The sequence below is a fragment of the Gymnoscopelus microlampas genome (genome assembly GCF_963454915.1).
Source record: "Gymnoscopelus microlampas genome assembly, chromosome: 19".
NCBI classification, from domain to species: domain Eukaryota; kingdom Metazoa; phylum Chordata; class Actinopteri; order Myctophiformes; family Myctophidae; genus Gymnoscopelus; species Gymnoscopelus microlampas.
Window position 1 is genome coordinate 21,826,798 of NC_139956.1, and position 21,841 is coordinate 21,848,638.

Genomic DNA, 21,841 nt, shown 5'->3' on the forward strand with positions numbered 1-21,841 from the left:
GTTGGGGTGTGCTGAAACCAGCGCACCCCAAAACAACAGGTTCGGAATTGATTGCGTGAAACAATCACCTGTGCGTCCAGTCTCAATGTTGGTAAACAAATAATTGGTCTATTCGTGACCCATAAAAGTTGGTCCACGACTCATGGGTCCCGACCTTATTTTTAACTCTATGGTCCCGATCCACTGTTTGGGAAACAGTGCTCTACATCAACAGTAGGTGGCAGTAATGCTACATAAAGATCTCTGAGATGACCCCTGTGACTTGCCGTAGAGTAGAGAAGAGTAAACATGGTGGTGGCAGGATCATGAACTCAACATAAACACTTTACAAAACACTTTTATATGACTCTCTGGATCATGCCTTGGTAGCTGTGACGCTAATAGTTAACACACAATGGCAGATGAAAAGCAGAACATGTATCAGTTTGTGGTCGTAGGAGGTGGCATCGCAGGCGTAACATGCACTGAGCAGGTGAAACAGTCTGTATGAATTAATTATTGGTTATTAGTTAGCTCCGACGGAATCTCTCCCTCCGCTGTATAGCAGCGTACAGCGGAGGGAGAGGTTCCGTAGGGGCTAGTTATTAGTATTACCTTGTGGTCTGTAAAGGCAAAGGCAATGCCTTGTTAGTGTATAAGAGTGGAAACGGTGGTGTTGGGGTTAGCTCTGGTCCATAGCGTTAGAAGGAGTTCTCCTTCTAACGCTATGGACCAGAGCTAGCCATGGTATGACAGTCATGTTTCAGGGCTGGACCAGAGCTATTGGGGTTCTGGATTGTTGGACTTTGTTGTCTCTGATTAGCTATATTCTAATTCTGATGACGTTTGGTCACTCATACATTTCGCTCTAACTGATCATCTGTCAACGTTAGGTCACCAATGTTGCTGTAACAACAGTTGCGGATTTTGAGGATTTTTTTTTTACTTTACTGGAGTATTTCCAATTTCCAATACTTTATACTTCTACTCCACTACATCTCAGGGGCAAATATTGTGCTTTTACTCCACTGCAATAATTTGAAGACTTTAGTTGCTTTGTAGATTTTGATTATTATTACAAAACATGCATTAACCACTTCAGCCACATACATTTCGGCCATTTCAAAATAGTTGCATCAGCTTAGATCTGCTATTTTCAAAAGATTTGTATACATTTGAAAACGTGTGAAACGAATTCTGCTTAATACTTTCTACCTTTGGTACTTTAAGTACATTTTGATACCAATACCTTTATACTTTTACTCAAGTACATTTTGAATTCTGGACTTTTACTTGTAACAGAGTATTTCTACATTGCAGCATTGATACTTTTACTTAAATAAAACATGCGAGTACTTTTTCCACCACTGCTGTTAACGTTAGGTCACCTATGTCGCTGTAACAACTGTTGCTGATCAAATTGTTTCCATGTGACTGACAGCTACTGTCCCGGTTTCCATCTGCTGGCATTGCTCTGGTCACAGCAGCTCCTCAAATCAAAACGGTGGAGAACTTCAAGCAGGTGAGGATGATGATGATGATGATGGTCTGGTGGTCCCTGATAATCCTGATCCACACTAAAACATCATGTCTATTCGTCATAGCACTTAAGTTGGAGGTCAAGTATGTTTATTATTTAGACCTGATGAAGACCATTTGCGGTCGAATAACGTTGCCTAACTATAATAGAAAGGTTCTAATGGGAGCTTAAACGGTGTGCGGACTTCCCCTCTTTCCCTATTATTTAGCCCTGCTCAATCTTCCACCAATCTGGGAACCCATTCGGTAAAAAACTAAACACAAAGCAACAAACAAACAAACAAAAAGCTCTTCCACTGACTCATCAAGCATACATGTCACTACACATTATATCAGTTCCTTGCTATAACACTGGGTAACTGTTCATATCACATTTCTTGGAGTGGTATTTTGATTGATTGAATACTTTATTTAGTCTGAAATGTAAACAGCACAAGGTACATTCAGACATTAAGGCTAAAAGGATAGCACAAAAAAGTCCTGGGGACTTGTTTCCATTGTGGTCCTATGTATTCAATTCATCAACATAGTACAACTTAATAATACACTAATACATGTCATCTACAAACACAAAAACACTAAGGAGAAGAGGAGAATACAAAGGAGAAAAGGGAAAAACGTCAGCAGTGAATGACATCTCCTTCCTATGGGAAATAGCATTTACCCCTTGTGGTCTCCTATTAGATAGTTTCTCAGGCTAGGTTTGAAAGAACAATATATAACCTCAGCCTTTTGATTTCATTTGAATTGTGTAAGGGAGAATTGAATGGCCGTTGAGTATTCAAAATAGACAAAACCACTTGTGTGTTTTTTGTCAGGTTTCCAGGACGCTGGAAGAGTTTGACGTTGCTGAATGTCCATCCAGTGTTCTGGAGGAGAAATATCCCAACCTTACTGTAATCCAATCTGCTGTCATAGCCCTCCACGCACACAACCATGTGAGTAGCTTTTCATTCATGGCGGATGGAGGATAGTCAATGCCATGTTCCTATTAAGCTTTCATGCTAATCTTTGCAGACAGCTGTGCCAAATGCTTCTTATGTTAAAAAAAAAGTCATACTATAAAGTATTTTGGATAAAAGACACATCCAATAAAATGTAAAAGCATCCACCAAATGGTATGTTATATTGATAACGTTAAAGTCTGTTGTTTTTGTTTTCAAAGTTAAGCCATGTCTTCCTACTTGTTTTCCTATGGTAAACAATTAATCCATAATACACAATAATAATAGTCCTAATATAAGGTCATTTTTATTCACGCTGCAGACTGTTGTCTAGAGTAACGAGCAATTTACCTGAGACACTTGCAAGGAGAATTCAGTATTGAAAATATTGTTTGGCATACTTTTGTTGGATGAAGGATATCCAAGGATCAAATATAACATAACAAATACTGGCCAATGTGTGAAATATAATTGCATTCATGCAGGCCTAGTTGAAGTGTTATCGTTATTGTGTTTTAAACATGTTGGGTTCAGATTTGTACATCCATGATGGAATGGAGCATCCGGTATGTGAAGTTCTACACCTGACTGAAGTGACCAATGTTATCAGAACCCATGTGTTTGATGCAACTAGGAAAATATGGTCCAGGTTGAAAAACCAAAACAAACAACTTTACTATTTAGTACATATTTGTAAATAATCCTACATACTGTAGCACTGACTGTCATGCAACACATTTCATCAGAGCCACAGTAGGGTCCATTATTACCAGATTATTACCTGTCCACTACTGCCACCCTGTGGACGTTTGATTGCACTATGCAACTGCTGTTCAAAGCTACCCCACACATTCTGAGGAAAGTGGTTGCTGTTGTATGAGTTCCAGACCTACTTTGCAGTTTTCTATACATCTTTATAGTTTTTATCGTTACTTTTACTTTCATTTGTTATCTGCACTCACATATGATAGGCCAACACTTTTAGACATTACATTGTCGATTGCTCACCATATTCCAACACTTTCTGACTCAAACACTCTTCTTGAGAACATTTTTACGTTGATATCGTTTTGATTTGATATGTTTTTTCCCCCTTTGATTGTCTTGATTGTCAGACACTACAGACCTTGGATGGACTGGAGGTGGGTTATGAGAAGCTGTGCATCTGCAGTGGGGCCAGACCAAAACTCCTGACCAAGGACAACCCTTTTGTGCTGGGGATACGGGACACAGACAGTGCTCAGGTAGGACACAACATCCCTCGTCTGTTACCCCTAGCACAGACAACCAAGTGTCTCTTCCGATATACACTTGATGTATCCTCCTCTCTGGAGGTGGTTATGTCATAATAACATACATACAGTATATCAGGAATTAGAGTAGAATATTGATTGATGATGGATATCATGGTATTGATTGAAATGTTTTGGTTCAAGCCAGCGTACAAAACGTGCAAAAGCGCACATATGATAATTGTGTGTGTGTGCGTGTGTGTGTGTGTGTGTGTGTGTCTGTGTGCGTGTGTGTGTGTGTGTGTGTGTGTGTGTGTGTGTGTGTGTGTGTATGTATATATATATATATGTATGTATATATATATATATATATATATATATATATATAAAATACCTGACAGCTGTAAGAAAAATTATGTGATTGCTTTCCACTTCCATTGTGCTTGCAGGAGTTGCAGAAGCGGCTATCCAAGGCAAAGAGGATTGTGGTTGTGGGAAATGGAGGGATTGCCTTGGAATTAGTGTGAGTATACCTACAGTAAAGCCTGATTCATACTCAGTTGTGCGCGGTGTCGCATATTTTTTATCACATTTTCTCAATATTTACACTATCAGAATAGTGCGTAGTGGTATATTTATTTTGATTTATGGACCATAACAATGTATATTATGGTATATCATTAATTTCTCATAAGGTCAGTAAAAGATGCTTTAAAAGGAGAACAAACCAGTTCTGGGATAGTAACTATAGCAACCACTGTAGTTAACTATTAGCTTATTAACTAACTATTAGTTGGCCAACGATGCAACGCAATGTCTAGATTGGCTGTTTTTGTTACTTGTGTTGTTTATACTTTTTTTGTTGCTTTCCACCTATGATGATATGCCCAAAATAGAGACGGTTAATGTTGTTCATAGACAGTGTTGCTGTGTTTTTTAGGTATGAAGTGCAGGGCGTTGAGGTGATCTGGGCTGTGAAGGACAAGGCCATAGGGAACGCCTTCTTTGATGCCGGAGCTGCACAGTTTCTGATCCCCTCACTGGAGGCAGACAGACCAGAGGGGGCCGCAACCTGTAAGAGAGCCCGTTACACTACAGAGGAGGCCAGGCCTGGATCTTCACACACCTACACTGCAGGTGTACACAGAACCTTCTGCACCTTCCCATAATACCTTGCCCATTGACTACTCCTCTTGGAGGCGTTTAACAATAAACTCAACAAGCCCTTTTTATGAAATGTTCCAAAGTTCTAATCACTCCATGGTAATTTGCTATATCTGTATTTAACACCTTTGAAATTGTATTTGACACTGTAATGTGTGAATGCATGGTTACATTTGAATGAGAAACATGGCTTGTGCCTCACTGAGGATGTTTGTACTCTATACTATTGGTGGCAGGAAAGTAACTGCAGTGATCAGACAGTGTTACTGTATGGCAATATTTCAGTTTGATCATTGCATAAAAGGATGCCTCATGCTTCACATAAACAAATACATTTAATGGCTTTAGCTTAGTGTAGAGAGGCTGTTTGGAAGATTGCTGCCCCCCTGTCCACCCAGCCTGTGTGTTGAAGTGTCCTTGAGCAAGGCACTTAACCCCTAACTGCTCCACACGCACTGCATTTATGAGTCTGTCCAGGAATTGTGCTTGTACATTTATTTGTGATAGTTTAACATGCTGGCTAGAATTCTGGAAAGTTTTGATTTTAAATGTAATTATTGAATAGTTGCAGTTTAAATGTGCCTGATTTCATTATGGACACAAAGTCAGTGGTGACTTTGTCAAGTTCAATTTAATCAGAAGAGCCCTAGTGGCCCTATTCTGGGCATGTCATAATGATAGGCAAACAGTCTGTGAAAATAGGTGAAGATTCTGCCAAAAAAAAAGAGGCGGGACTAAGTATAGACCCTGGGAGACCCCAGTCAGCAACTGATTTTAAGTGTTTAAACAAGGGGGGCATTTATGTAACACAGATGGAGTACTGTTTTTTTTAAGCATCTAGGCACTAGGAATTCAATAGGAATGGAGAGCATTTAATGCTCAGCATCCTATAGTGCCTTTTTTCATAGTGCTTTACGATTCACACACGGCAACGGTGGAGATAACTGTACTTCATTCAACCAGGAGGAGCCACAGATCAAACCATCTGGCTCCCAGACGGCTGAGCCATTTCCCTGCATTTGCACTATTGATTTCACTGCAAACTGCATTGGGAAACATTACAGTACAGTAAAGGTGCCATGTATTATAGCAGTTGATGATAAATGGGCCCATGAATGTGGTGTCACGTTGTTACATCTGATCTACTTTGGTCACAATGTGAAGCTAATTACTATTTTCCCTGAAATGCACTGATTTAACTGCAGTACCTTTAACCACTTAAAGGATAGACGTATACCCTTATACAGGTTGACTGGGATCCATCTACACCAAATCTTTTCGCCAAAAATAGCAGATCTGCAGGCTCACAACGTGTCACGCTGGGACGTGTTGTGAGCTTGTAGATATGCTCTTTTCTGCGACTGTTCGCTTATTATGACATGCACAGAGTTGAGGTGCTAGAGTTCATGTGGTTAACATGCAAAGTCCTCTGAGATCAAAGCGGGTCAATGCCTATTCGCAAAATATTATGGGAATGCAGTACAACAGAAATCTGGTCGATATGGACCAGATTTCTGTTGTCCTCTATTTATTCTGCTGTATTCTCCTCTGATCTGCTCTACTCTGTCATACATTTTTAATCAGAAAACATACCTAAGATTGTGTTTGTTTGTTCTGTTTTTTAACATACTGTACTAACTAATGCGTGTGTGTGCGACTATGCGTGTGCATGTTTGTGTATGTAGGAGACAGACGAGAGAGTGGTCCTGGCTCTGCAGAGCCTGGCAGTGCTCTGGGACCAGACTGGCATGAAGGCATCACTCTGAGAGGAGCGCAAGAGGTGATGATTTGTTGAGTGTAGTGTTGCTGTTGTGCAGAAACCTTGTACAGTATCTCCATGTTTTGTCTTTTTATATTTTTGCCCTATTTTATACTTTGTCGTATGACAAAGTTAGTGAAAATAGCCAATCTACAAGCTTACAGTAAGCTTGCTAACAGTAACTGTGGCAGTCACAAATTCCATAGTTGGGAAGTGGAAAGGACTGTGAGCATACAAGACGAGAAACATAATTAGAATGCTATTGCATTATCTTTATTAAATCTATGTGATATCCTACAAATACGTTTTATGTATTGTGGGCAAAGGAAAATGCTGGGTGTTTGAGTAAGGATCTACATTCTACATCTGCTCTCTATGTGTTGTCCCCAGGGTCCCCACAGAGTGTCTATGGAGTATGAGTGTGAAGTGGACAAGATCTACACACACAAGGAGCTGGAAACACCTGCATGTGAGAAAGGTGAGGTCATTTTGCGACTCTGATGTTGGCATTCTTGTAACTTTAACCCATTAAGACCTGGAACGCATCTGTGTCACTTAAGATTTCTTTGGCTATTCAAAAATAGCAGATATACAAGCTCATAGCGCGGCACCGAGTGCCGCGCTATGAGCTTGTAGATCTGCTATTTTAGAAGAATCTTGAACCTTTTTTTTTAGATTTATTTTTAAGAATCGCCTCAGGTCTTAATGGGTTAAAGCTGATATTCTGAACTTCTTTTAGGGAATATACTGTTATTTTGACTAATCTGTATGGTATTATGTTAATACAATAACTAACACAACTGTGGTGGTTGGAGGTGGTCTCCCTGGCGCCTCTGTTGAGACATTTATACCCGTGGTTGGGTAGGAAAACTAGTGGTTGACAAGTGGTATTGCCTGAAGCTCATAGTCAGGGGTGTAATAACAGAGCGCTATTTTAATGAGATGTCACGTGCACGCACACATTTTATTTAACCTAAATGTGTGATTCATTTTACTTAACACATTGAGTGCCCAAAACGGTCCGGACCGTTTTTCATAATCCAAACAAGGTGTGCCAAAAACGGTTATGGTCGTTTTTGGGAAAAAATATGTTTTTTTTTTTTTTTTTTTTTTTTTTTTTATGGTTAAAAATCCAGGCACTGGAGGTACCCTGTTTTGAAAAACCCCTGGCACTCAATGTGTTAAGTTTACGGGTGCATAAATAGTAGGAAACATGTTTGTATAGATGTAAATATTGCCTTGAATTATAGGAGCTGAAACTAAAAAGTTTGCTTTGAACGAAGTATCTTTCTCTTCTTCGACGGTGGCTGAGACATTCTTGTTGTTCTTGTGCAGATAGGATGCTGGCAGCACTGGGCAGCAGTACTGTAACCAAATTGCTGTGTTGCTTATAATACTGTGTATGTGAGGAGTGAGGAAACTTTTGCACACTCGCCTGTAAACCTGTTATGCAAAGTAGCCATTTGGGTTCTAGCGTGCACGTGCGTGCACCCCCGTGCGTGTGCGTGATCGCGAAAAAAACAAAACTGGTGGAACGCTGTGGTGTTGTGTGAAGCGACCAGCGCACCCCTGCTCATAGTGCAAGATCTCCACTGCCCAAGTGGGTGTTACATCTTCAGAAATGTTGCCTGATAGAAATCTTTGGGTTTGAATGAAGGACATACATCTTAACTCATTGAGTGCCCAAATTATTATTATCTATTTCTGGCCATTACAATTTTTTATTTTTTATTTTGTCAAAGTAAAAAAAAGGTGCTTAGGAAGCGAGATACAGCCTTTTTAAGTTAAAGGTAGGGTAAGTGATTTGCGTTGGTTAAAATAATTGTTAAATAGCTCTATATTCTGATAGTACTCATTGCTATAGAGTGTTTGTTCAGTATTAGGAGTCTCCTTGTATCTCCAGCTCTTTATAAAACAGAAAATGCATTTTAATTTCAGTTTCAGTTTCATTTCCAATTTTATCCAACCAGGACAGAGAACTCAATCAGGATACAGATCAAACAAGTGAAATTGGAAGTGATGACACTAAGAAATGAGCAGACAAAATTGGAACTGGAACACTATACAAATTAAGCTTAAAAATGGGTACTTTCTCCTGATTGGCTGAGATTTTGACACCTACCGAAAAATTTATTTTCTGTTTATTAAAGAGCTGGAGAGACAGGGAGACTCCTGTTACTGAACAAACACTCTATAGCAATGATTACTATCAGAATATAGTATTTTGACCTTTTAACAAAATACTTTTTGTTTTGACAAAAAAATATCACTTACCCTACCTTTAAACAAGGAGTGGATGGAGCTGCAAATGTTCAGATGATGATATCTTAGGGGTTTTTTTTCTTTTTTTTCCTCAAAAACACGTGAAACACGTTAATGGCACTCATCACCATAGCGCTAAAACACGTGAAACACGTTAATGGCACTCAATGAGTTAAGGATTGCAACTTTAATGTCCTGAATTTACAGCAGTCAGAAGATTATGGCAGATTGCCTGGAATTGCTTTTGTCTTTGTAGAATCTATGTAGTTGTAATTGTAGAATCCATCTAGTTATAATTGTAGAATCTAATTGACTACTGTTTTAGTGAATGCCTATTAGGTTATTAGCAATTTCATGTCAAAGTACTGTATGGATTTTGTTAATAAGTAGCTACGTAATAAGCAAGCAGGATAATACACAGAGTTGATCAACTTTGCAAAATACACCCTAAGAGGATGATGCAGGAACCTGTCAGGGTTTATTTTGCATCATTGTCCTTGTTGTGCCTTATCCCATACATATTAGATATCATTAATTTAATTTAAAAAGAGGTATCACATGCAGTTTTCTTAAGAACTGTCTCTCTACCTATTTGTTTTCATTCTATTCATAGGATCCTGGCCAGTCTATGTCCAGCTGACTAGTGGGAAGACAATTGGCTGTGACTTCATTGTCAGTGCTACTGGTGTGGTGCCCAACACAGAACCATTTCTCCAAGGCAATAATGTAAGGACATGTATGAATGGTGGTATGCAGACAACATGATTAGCATGAACAAGAAATATGTCTCAGGGCACATTATGAATTGTCTAGTTAAAGTATCATGTTAACCCATTTAGACCGGGAACCCCTATGCGTAACTACGGTATACCTTTCAATCCGGGAACCCCTTTTGGGGTAGTTGTTGCTATGTACAGTACATTTTTTTGTAGTTAACCTAAGTTTTTCAGAAAACATAGGCGTTTCTAGAATCGGCCTCAGGTCTAAATGGGTTAATGGAGTTATCTGTTTTGTGGTTTGCTCTTAACACTTAAACCCTATATACTTAGTAGTTGACCGGGGTCCCCCAGGACTCTGTACTTGGTCCCCTCCTTTTTTACCTATACGGCAGAAAATAGCCAATCTACAAGCTCATTATGTGTTAAGACACGTTGTGAGCTTGTAGATATGCTATTTTCACCGACTGTTTGCCTATTTTCGCTGAATGTTCAACTAATGCCCAGAATAGGGACAAACAGAGTTCATGTGGTTAACATACATCAAAGGACTTCCATGGAGAGGAAGTGGCGGCTAATTGGTTTGTGCTTTGCAACATGTTGCTGCTGGCTGATGCTCAGCCGGACCGCTGAAATTCTGGAATGACAGAGAAACAGATTACTACATTTTGGAATCACCCTTGCATTCCAATCATCACAGTTCACCTCACCTTGATTTATTAAATAATGAATCATTTATGTGCCTGTGTTTAGTTTGTGCTGGCACATGACGGTGGGCTGCGAGTAGATGACCACATGATGACATCACAAACAGACATCTATGCTGCAGGAGACGTGTGCACGGCATGCTGGGAACATAGCCCCCTGTGGCAGCAGGTAGACATTACAACGACATCTCATTCATTGTACAGGACAATGACTGGCAAGCTTCTCTCATTTTAATGACCAGTTCAAGACTAACCACCTAAGACTTGACTTTATTGTATTCCATATACAAATTGATTGCTGGGATAAAAGTAAAACTTATTTTACTTTACTATTAAATTCAAAGATAATAATGACAATTTTCGGTAGTAACACATTTGCAAAGCTTTGGAACTAAATTCTTAGTTAGCCACTTAAGCCCTATATCATACTTCATCGTACAGTTGTGCCGCTAAAATAGCAGATATACAAGCTTGTGAGATTTTACATCTTTGACCATTTACAAAAATTAAGACATGGCCAAAATAGGGACACCTGCGCGTTGAAAGCGGTTAAAAGTATTCCTCACTTGAGTTCAAGTTATCTAAATTACTGTGTGTGCGTGTGTGTGCATGCATGTGTTTGTGTGTGTGTGTTCTGGTTAGATGCGTCTGTGGACCCAGGCCCGTCAGATGGGATGGTACGTAGGCAGCTGCATGGCAGCACATGTCCTGTCAGAACCAATAGAACTGGACTTCTGCTTCGAGCTCTTCTCACACATCACCAAATTCTTCAGCTATAAGGTACAGTATGATGCGCGCCCAAACCCTGCGGGAAAAATAACTTTGCGCTATGGCAAGCCTTTCTTTTAAAATCAACCACACCTCCAGGCGCAAAGTAGTCGGGCGGCACTGTGATTCTTATGTTTTTGTCTTTTGCGCTGAGGGAAAATATCAATTTGCGGGTTGCGCGGTGGCTCAACCCGGTTAAGTGCGCATAACGCGTCACAGAAGATGGGGCCCAAAGTTTTGGACAGACGAACATTGCCATTTTTAGAGCCCTGATGGTTGTGTAAATGCATGTGAAATGCTTGAAAGCTGACTGCTTAAACCATTTGGTTGTATTGAAATACGTCTTAAACCTTTTGGTTGTATTGGTGATACCTAATCCATTAAGACCCGAGGCCTCTACAAATGCCTTCTAAATCAGTACTGTAGGTTTCACACATTTTCCAAACATGTTCAAAAATAGCAGATGTGCAAGCTTGCAGCGCGGCACGAAGTGACTCGCTGTGAGCTTGTACATCTGCTATTTTAGAATAGCCAACGCTGAAATCTAAAATGGCACTGATGCTTTCCCGGTTTTGGTTGTAATGGTAAAGTTTGAACAAGCTGGTGAGGAAGATGAGTTCCATAGCTGGAGTTGAACTGGACAGTTTAGAGGTGAATGAGGAGGGAGCTGAAAACTGTCCTGCACAACTCCTTCCATCCCCTCTATGATGGTGACTCATCCCTCCTCTGCACACCCAAAGCGACTTGGCCAGTCCTTGGCCATCAGACTCCTCAACCAAGCTTGACCCCCAAATGAGAACATTTACCTCTGTCTGTTACTGATTATTGACTTTTGACTACTCTCTCCTGCACATGGACTCATGTCCAGACTTGTACACAGAGTAGGCCCTTCTAGGATGTACACTGACATATGCTTGCTAGGATAGCTGTTGATAGACTGTATACATATTCATACATATGCTTATTGTTTGTAGACTGTACATGTACATATATTCCTTCATATATTAATTGTTGATAGACACGTTCATTAGACTAGGCAGGATTTCAGAAAATGTGCTTATTTAAAGTGCTGAAGGCAAATCGTGTTAATTTATGGCACACATGTTTTTTAGGGGTATTAAGGTGTGCTGATTCCAAATTTGCTGTGTGCCAAGCTCAAAAATGGCCGCTAAGCCCTCAAAATGGACCATTTAAAGATGGCGGCCGCCACTATGCTGGAATATATTACAAAGCATCTTTTTGACTAAACAAGGTAGAAACTTGATTGATTTTCTTTTTTGTTTTTGTTTTTCATTTATGAGGAATCCAATTAAATATTTTGATTTGAAATCAAGTGTGAGGAAACTGCTTAAAACTCATATATTGTGAAAATTGTCATTTATTGGTGAATATTATTCACCAATAAATGTTCCCAATAATGATGTACATAAATGTGTCATTATATAAAGGTAACCAAGTCCATAATACTTGTGAAGAAACTGCTGAAAGAGCATATTGCAAGCCTGTGGTATAAAGTGATGGCCTAACTCAAATATCAGCCACAAACACCTTGCTCAGCGGACCAAAGTAGAGATTGGCTAAATGCTACAGGAAAGAAGAGTGGAGGCTTAGTAGGTATTACCAGAATAGGGTTTGCACTGAGTAGATGGACATTGTCATATAATCTGAGGACACACATACAGTAGTTTATCAGACAACAGCTTTGCTAGGAATGACATCAGGCAATGAAGATGATGAGTACACACACAATGAGTGCACAAAAAAAAAGAAAAAGACGACTCTGATGAAGGCAGAATAATTGTGTCATTGAAACAGCATGGTGTGTTTCAAGATGGTGGCGACACATTGAGAAACATGATCAACAAGGATGTAGTCACATCTGAGATTCAGGAATATCTGCTTAATGCAGAAGAACTTGGACAAGTACAAATGAAAGTCTTTGTCAAGAAACTTCTGTGTGAGCCTCCAGATAGTAACCAGCACCTGGCTCTGAAACCACCTATTCGAAAGAATAAGGCCAAGACATTTGCCTCTTTATATGAAGTTGTGCAACTTTCCAAGGGAAAGCAAAACACTATCAAAGTGGATCTTCTTCTTCTTGCGTATGTCATCAGATCCTCAGCTCCGTTGCAGCAAGCCAGTCCAGCAACATTGTAGACACGGTCTTGTCCACACTGAGCTTGAGGCGCCAGTCCTTCAGGTACGAGGACAGGATGCTCATGTCCTCCGAGAGGCCCTCCTCCACTGCCTGCCAGGATGGTTTGCTGGTTAGGATGGCCAGGTCATCTGCATAACCGTACTTCCTTGATGTTGTTGGGGGTAGGTCATGGGTGTAGATGTTAAACAGCGTGGGTGCCAGCACCGAACCCTGTGGGACACCGTTCTTGAGTTTTCTCACCCTGCTGCTCTGGCCGTTGCTGGTCAGTAGCGGGAAGCTGCGGTTGCTCAGCGTCTCCATTATAAAGCTCACCATGTGCTTATCTGGGATGGTTTCCAGAAGCTTCATGTGTAGCCCACGTAGCCAGACCGTGTCGTAGGCAGCTGTGAGGTCCAGAAAGACGGCACCGGCCTTCTCTCCTGCCTGGAAGCTGTCCTCTATGTCTTGGCACAGGAGGGTTACCTGGTCTGTTGTTGACCTGCCACTTCGGAACCCTGCTTGTTCTTTGGGGAGCTGGGGGTCGATCACTGGGGTGATGCGGGCCAGAATGAGGCGTTCCAGGAGCTTGAATGGGATGCACAACAGTGAGATGGGCCGGTATCCCTTGGGGTCATCGCTCGGCTTGTTAGGCTTCAGCAGGGCGATCACCTTAGCACGACGCCAGATCTTCGGCAGCTTTGAGTGGTGAAGACATGCGGAGAGGAAGGAGCAAAGCCAGTCGTTTGCCTTCTTGCCTTGATTTTTAATATATTCCGCATGGATACCATCTATGCCTGGCGCCTTACCGGTCTTCATGCATTGGATGGCCTGCTCGATTTCCTGAGCCGTGAAGTCGGTGGATAAGTTTAAGTCGCATCCTGGGTTCCTGAGCAGCTCATGGACTCTTGCTGATGCTTTTCTGGTGAAGTCCTTATCTGCATTAGGGAACCGGCCATTACTCAGCAGAAGCGACGCAATGGAGTTTGCTGTGATGGGACATTGTGCTGGGGTTGTTGACCTTCCAGTCAGCTTGTTCAGGGTCTGCCATGCCCGGCGGCTGGAGTGTGTGAAGTCGATTGACTCCACAGTCTCAGTCCATCTTTGCCTGCGATTCTCGTCCAGCCTGCTGAAGAGCTCATCTGCTGCTTTGTCCCTGTCCTCGATGTTTTGAGTTTCTGCGTGGGCGCGAAGTAGATGTTCACATTCGTCGTCCCAGCAGGGGACATAGGCTTTGCGGATGCCGCGGGGGATGTTCTTCTTGCCAGCATTCAGAAGCATCTTACGGTATGACTCGTAGGCATCGTTCAGGTTGTTGGGGCACAGGGCTGGCAGACCAGCGGCTGCCCTGTTCACTTCTTTAGAGAAACCTTCCCAGATCAAAGTGGATAGGAACATTCTACAAAGGCTCATTACTGCTTACAGAGCAGGGTGCCAGGTAAAACTTGAAAACATCCTTACGCATGAACTCATGACCATCCCACTACCTTTGGCCACAACTAATGGTAGTCTACATTCCACAAACAAATCTGTGCTAGTAAACATACTGACAGAACAAGTCCAAACCCCTGCAAAAGTTACACTTGATGATTCCAGCTGACTGCTCATTGATGGCCAAGCACTCGTGATGGCACTAGGAAAGCAACCTGGAACATTTGATGAATATGCCAACATGTTTGCTGGAGCTGTGTTTAGAATGGGAGAAAATGATGTCTGTCTTTGACAGGTATCAAGAGGAAACGATCAAAGCAGGCACAAGGATTAAACGCAAGCAGCGCCACCGACCAATACGTTGTAAAATAGAGAACAAGTCAGTTCCTCTTCCACCAGACTGGTCTAGCTTCATGGCACTTGAGGAAAATAAAGCAGACCTTGCTCAATTGCTTTCAAACCATCTGATTAAACACAGCCCTAATAATCTAAGTTGTATCAGGGGGGTTTGCCGAAGGATTTGTCATCGGATCCAGATCTTGAAGTCTCTTCTCTAAGTGCTGACCATGAGGAAGCTGACACACAACTGATTTTGCATTGCATCCATGCTCAAATGGAAACACTAGTTGTGTCAGCACGTGATACAGATGTGCTTCTTCTACTTCTCGCACACTATGTCAGAATGCAATGTAAACGTCTCAACATGAAAGCTGGGACATGAAAGTATCTTCCAGTACATGAACTTTGCATGTTGCTTTCTGCTGATCAAGTTGACACATGCCTTCCATGCTGTCACTGAATTTGACAGCATGTCATAGTTCAGTGGCCACAGTAAGAAAACAGCCTGGCAGGTGTTCCAGCAACATCACGCAGGTCTCATTGGGCTTGGAAAAGGCCCTCTCACAGTAGACATAGCGAGGTCAACAGAGAAATTAATCTGTAAGGTATACGGTGTGCCTGAAGTTGATACATGAAATGAAGCAAGAGTCGAGGTGTTTTGTATAGGTCGTGCACAAGAGACTCTGCCACCAATCTCAGATGCAGCAGTTTCACATTGTGAGTTCCCACTATCAAGCTCTTGTCTGGAACCAAGCTCACTTGCCACATCCTGGTCTTCCTCCAGTGACCGAAATGGGATGGATGCACCTGAATGGTCAGTTGGTGCCACGGCTGCTTTCCCTGCACCTATGCCAAAAGCATGCAGGGAGATCACGTCATGCAGTTGCACAAAGGGATGTCTCAGCCAACGCTGCGGCTGCAGGAAAGTACGCATGGAGTGCATTGAAGCGTGCAATTGCAAGAAGCCTGCCAGAACACTGAGCAAATACAAGTCAGAAACAAGGCAATTAAGGCAATTATACATCTTAAAGCAATTATTCATTACCAACCCCCCCAAAAAAACAACATTATTCATTACCAAAGAGGCCAATGTTCACAATATAAATTATATAAAAGTGGTTCCTTCACAATTTATCTTAAATCAGAATATTGCATTGTATTCCCTATATATGTAAACATAAAAAAGGACATTTCAGTCTATTTTCTACCTTGTTTAATCAAACATATAGCGTTTTATTATGTTTCAGCATAGTGGTGGCCGCCATCTTTAAATGGTCCATTTTGAGGGCTTAGTGGCCATTTTTGAGCTTGGCACACAGCAGATTTGGATTCAGCACACCTTAATACCCCTAGAAAACATGTGTGCCATAAATTAACACGATTTGCCTTCAGGGTTAACATTTTTGGAAAACTGACCTAGTCTACATTCATATATTAACGTTCATTCACATATTATAATTGATAGACACTTTCAGTCATATTCTCTGTTGATAGACTGTACATATTTATTGATAGACCATACATTCGTTCAGAGACCCATTATGTATATTTAGTGCTAGAATCTAAGATTATGTTTTGTTTAGACTTTTACTCTTAACTGTGCCACTCCTGTGTTTAAACCTGGTTGTTGTTGCTGCATTTACCTCTGGGGCTACATATTTATCTTAATGTAATGCAGCCAGGTCTGACAATACTACTAGAACATGAACAATCCTCCTATAATTCTAGTAACCTCTGAGACCAAAATGTGAGCCCAAAAATTCTCCTGGCCGGTTCTCCTCACTGCCTGGAGCTATTGATCTCAAATTGCGCACAGCCATTCACCATTACAATGCGCCTCGGACTGCGAAGCCCGTTTTTCAATATCACTAAATCTCAGCTGCTTATTCGCATTTTTATGTGAAAAATAGTTCTGCCCGGTTCTCCTCAGTGCCTGGAGCTATTGCTCTCAAATTGCGAACAGCCATTGACCATTACCATGTGCATGGAACTGTGAAGCCCGTTTTTCGATATCACTAAATCTCAGCTGTTTATTCGCATTTTTATGTCAAAGAATGTCGCCATGCTCGCATCTACAGCCCCATTGCTTTACACTGTTGAGCGAACACTCGCCTCCGCGGCCAGGTTTCGCGCGAGAAACAAGCTGCAAGGTCTATAAATACAAGGCCAAACGAAACGAACCCTACAAGCAACAAGGTCTATGAAAAGAAGGCCAAACGAAGCGCCTTCACACATATACCTTGCCTCTTGGAAAACAGCCGATCTACAAGCTCACAACGCGTCCCCACACCCACCTGCACTTTCACAACCAACGCCAAAACACACTACCACCAATATTACCCCTAAACCGCTTACAATAGGCCAACATGGCAACACCAAAGTCTGTCACACCATAGACCCCGCCCACTCTCTGAGTGCGAGTAACATGCCTACGCGAGGGAGCCACATTTCATTCTGCATCGTGGCTCCGTGGTGTGTGTGTGTGGGGGAGATGATCGCACCACAACTTGGGTCCGCGGGCGTGTATGCGTGGACACGCACGTGCGCATGCACGTTGGGGAGGCACAATGTACATTACGGAGTTTAAGCAATGGACTGCTACGGCAGAGGACTACGGTAACCGGAAATGATCAGCGCTCGATAGATAAACCTGCCGTCGCCGCAGCCTATTTTACTACGCCAGAAGCTACCGTTCCACGTAGTGTCTACAACGTCAAAAATAGGTGAGCTGCATAGACGCGTCACCATGGAAACCAAAAAGGGGTGGGAACCCGTCGCCGACGGCTGCTTGCTTAACGATTTTGACTGCTACGGCGATTGCGTCATAGCAGCCGCACTCCGCCTGGCGTCGCCGTACTGAAAAACAGAAAGCTTAAAGTCCCTATTATTTGTGTTTGCGCGACGCCCGTGTGTGTGTTCGCGACAGGCCGCATGAGGATGTACCGTGGTGTGTGTGTTTGTACGCGCTCGCGACGGCTCGCGCGTGTGTGTGTTGGCGACGGGGGACGGCTCCGCCATTGGTTCTTAAAGTGGGGTCCGGGGACCCCCAGGGGTCCTTGAGGGAGTTCCAGGGGGTCCCCAGCTAAATGATAGATTAGGCACCAAATGGACTCTTATGGGTCTGTAACTCAGAGAGTGTACAAATGGAACCAAATGGACTCTAACGTAGATTTTACGATATAAACTGGGGTCCAAGAGATAGAAATGCCATTAAATGGGGGTCCGTAGCCCTAATGCATGTCAAACTGGGGGTCCTTCAAATTAAAATGGTTGAGATTCACTGCTAGAGCCAAAAAAAAATCTTCTCTTATGGGGGTCCCTGGCATATCTTTTCAAATGGGGGTCTGCGGGCTAACAAGTGTCAATTTGGGGGTCCTTGACATGAAAAAGTTTGAGAACCACTGCACTGCACAGTACACACTCACTTTCGATCCCTGATAAACTGTCTGTTCTCAGCGCATAAGCCAAACTGCACACTTTGGGTGCTCATATCCCCCTACGGGTATGGTCTAGTTACTTACTGTATAACTCAATTTCCAGCCATTCACCATGTTTCTGGAGTATGAAAATGAACAACAATCTGCATTTCGCATGGTAAAGAGAAATCTGCATTTTATGCCTGGTATAAATATAGTGTGGGTGAATACTATCTGGATAGAACACCTATGAATGCCAGGTGTAAAAGGGGCCAGTGAATATTGACTGCCTGTCTTCCATAACATTATAAGTCAACCTGCTGTCCAAACCTACCTGTGTGTCTTAACATCTCTCTAATTTTGTCCATACTACAGGTTGTCCTGCTGGGGAAGTTTAATGGCCAGGGGCTGGGGCTAGATCAAGAGCTTCTGGTCCGGTGCACTAAAGGCCAGGAATATGTCAAGGTAACAGTGGTGAATTCAGTATGCCAAGTTAACTGTGGTTAATTCAATATGTCACGGTTATGTTGATGAATTCAATATGTCAAGGTAACAGTGGTCATCGTGGTAATATTGGTGAATTCAGTATGTCAGAGGTAACCATGACAATGTATTGTATCTATTTAGTCTTGCTTTTAACCACTTAAAGGTTTTCACATAAAATAGCAGATCAACAAGCTCACACAAAACGGAAAGGACACTAGTCCTTCAAATTCATCACAGGGTAGAGTGCACCTTTAACCTGACACCGTCAAATGGAAGAAGCTTGCGACACACATTTGTTTCACAGCCTACTTTCCATCTGAGACTCCGGTCGCAGAATCGATGACAGACGTTTTTTCTTTTTTTCAAGCTACTAGGCAGGTGATTGGATGATCCCGCCCCTAGCAGCCGCTGATTGGTTCGAACACGCAGTGTTCGGGCAGCTTTACTCCCTGCGCAATCCCAGACCTCCTTCCTGAAATCAAATGCAAATGAGATTTCCGGAGGGAGGGGGGTTTACCAGGCTAGTGCACCTTGCCCTGTTGTACGTTTGGTAAAGTGCTTGATAAAAGCCATACTTCATCATGTCACATACTCTACTAAATTCACCTATAGATGTTTTTTATTTTATGTAAAAGTAACCAGTGCGTTATTATTATTGTATATCACCTATTGAATAATTGCTCTGCTTTTGTTGGCAGGTTGTTTTAAGTGGTGGTAGGATGGTTGGGGCGGTGCTCATCGGAGAGACAGACCTGGAGGAGACGTTTGAGAACCTGATCCTCAACCAGATGGACCTGACACCCTACAAGGATGAGCTGCTCAACCCCAACATTGATATAGAGGACTACTTTGACTGAGTTCCACGGCTGTATTAATGTCAGGCATGCAACACAGAAGAATGCAAATGTACTTCTGCCCAATGAGCCCTTTCTGTGGTGGCCTGGAAGTGCCAAACAACATTTCACCCAAAAGAAAGAAAGAAAGAAAGAAGAAAAGAAGGTTATTGGAAAGAACCTGTTGATAGCCTATACAGTACTTGCATTCATGTACAACTGTGTGTGTGGACGCCATCTTCAACTAGAAAAGTGCACTCCTCTGAGCATAGATCTCCGCCAGGTAAGGTTGCCTATCAAGGGCTGTGTTAGTCGTGGAGTGCAGCTGTCAGGAGACGAGGAAGCTGCGGGGGTGGGGGGGGGGGGGGGGGGGGGATTCCAATTTGAGGATGACTGCATTGGGATGTTGCATTGAAGATAATGCAATGCAATGCAGTGGGGGGTGGGGGGGGTAGGAATAGAGTTTGTACGACAGACGGTGCAACTTTGTGAGTTTGTGGCAGAAGTGAAAGCGAAAGTGTGCTCTTGTCTATAGAGTCCCCTCAACATGAGATTCCAATTTGGGGATGACATCCGGTTTTCATAAGAAATAGGCCCCGCCAACAATTTTGTGACTAATTACAGGCAAACGATAGGGAGTATGACCACCTTGTTTGACCTTCATAAGAGCATTTGCGCCTGATTTGGTGAAACAAAATAAATCATGTGTCTGCAACTAACAGTGATTTGTAGCATTTGTGATCCATCTAAATGGAATATGAAATACATCTTGATCACATGACTCCAGAGATGTGTACCAATTTGTGTTCAATTTGTGCGTTCAAAATGTGACCGCAGTTAGACACTGCATGATTTGTAGTATTTTTTTTGCCGAATGTGCCCCTCCCAAAAATCTTAAACCGATCATAGCTAATCTGAATGTAATCTGGAGAAAAAATAAATCACAGATAACACCTTCACTTGAGTCCAGTGATAATGTGTACCAATTTGCTCGAGAGTTTGACAAAACCTGTAGAGTAATGGCAAAAAGTGTGTTTTGAACAAAACATAACATGTTGGAAAATCTTGACAGGCAGAAATGGGCCGAATTTGGGGTTAAGGTTCTTCCTAGGCCTACTGGGAGGCAAAGTTTCGCACTAATTGGTCCAGTGGTGCCAGAGATCAGACACACAAACAAACAGATGGATGGACAGGGAGGTAAACAATCTCTTGCCGTCTGGCCTGGCTCAGATAATTAATTTGCAGCTTGGGGTACAATAGATTGTGACAATAGTGGGCTTATTCAAGGTTGGGCAACAGATTGTGGACGTCTTGATATTTACATACTAGTAAAAGTATGGTAATTACTTAAAATGAGAAGTTTTGAAAAGGTGATTGTACAGGAAGCAAAATTAAATTGCACAGTGGTGACATCACAACTGGAACAAGTTGCTATTAAAGTATACATACTGTATTGAATATTAGGCTTAAGAAAGTTATATTATGCCTAAACGTAAGCCAGACATTTGATATTTGTGTGTTTTTCACCAATAAAGAATGGTTGTACCATGTCAGTGACTATGAAAAAGTGGGTTAAATGTCTGTGTACGTTGTTGTCTGGTTTAGGAGATATGAAAATCTGTGTTTCCGCCACTCGTGTGGACATCGATTCAAGATGGTCACCAAATGAATCCCATGGGACATAAGTTGAACTGGGGCCTATTACACGAAAGGAGAATTAAATAAGCCTGGATTTAAGTCAAATCCAGGTTTGACAAAGTCTGGTCCGTACAGCCTGGTTTATTCCATTCCATGAACGCCAAGCCATGTTGAAAAGGAGCGACTTTGTCGAGCTAGACCTTGTCAAGCCAGGCTGTGTCGAGCCAGGATGGTAAAGCCAGGCTTCACGTATTCCTATAAAAGACCATGAAAGTCGATAGCAGAATCCTTGAACTTGACCAATCACGGAGCCCAAAACCAGCGCGGCGTTCTTCTCTGTGGCTGAACAGCAGTAGCCTGGTAAAGCCCCTCCCTCCGGAAAATCTAATTTCCAAATAAATTACAAATGAGGTTTCCGGAGGGAGGGTTTACCAGGCTAGAACAGCAGCACTGCAGCAGCTCATAAGGAATTAGCCCCCCCCCCCCCCTTACCC

The 21,841-nt window shown here is 42.2% G+C and overlaps 1 protein-coding gene across 1 annotated transcript; it reads left to right on the forward strand.

The window, feature by feature from the left end:
* Nucleotides 1–303: 303 nt before the first annotated feature.
* On the forward strand, nt 304–20,051 carry pyroxd1 (pyridine nucleotide-disulphide oxidoreductase domain 1). The gene is made up of 13 exons (XM_084042920.1): nt 304–472; nt 1,421–1,501; nt 2,337–2,456; nt 3,578–3,706; nt 4,144–4,217; nt 4,635–4,831; nt 6,544–6,638; nt 7,008–7,095; nt 9,493–9,605; nt 10,349–10,471; nt 10,945–11,082; nt 18,766–18,855; nt 19,575–20,051. The coding sequence occupies exons 1-13, from the start codon at nt 395–397 to the stop codon at nt 19,731–19,733; spliced, it is 1,485 nt and encodes a 494-aa protein (XP_083899046.1). The 5' UTR covers nt 304–394; the 3' UTR covers nt 19,734–20,051.
* The last annotated feature ends 1,790 nt before the right edge of the window (nt 20,052–21,841 follow it).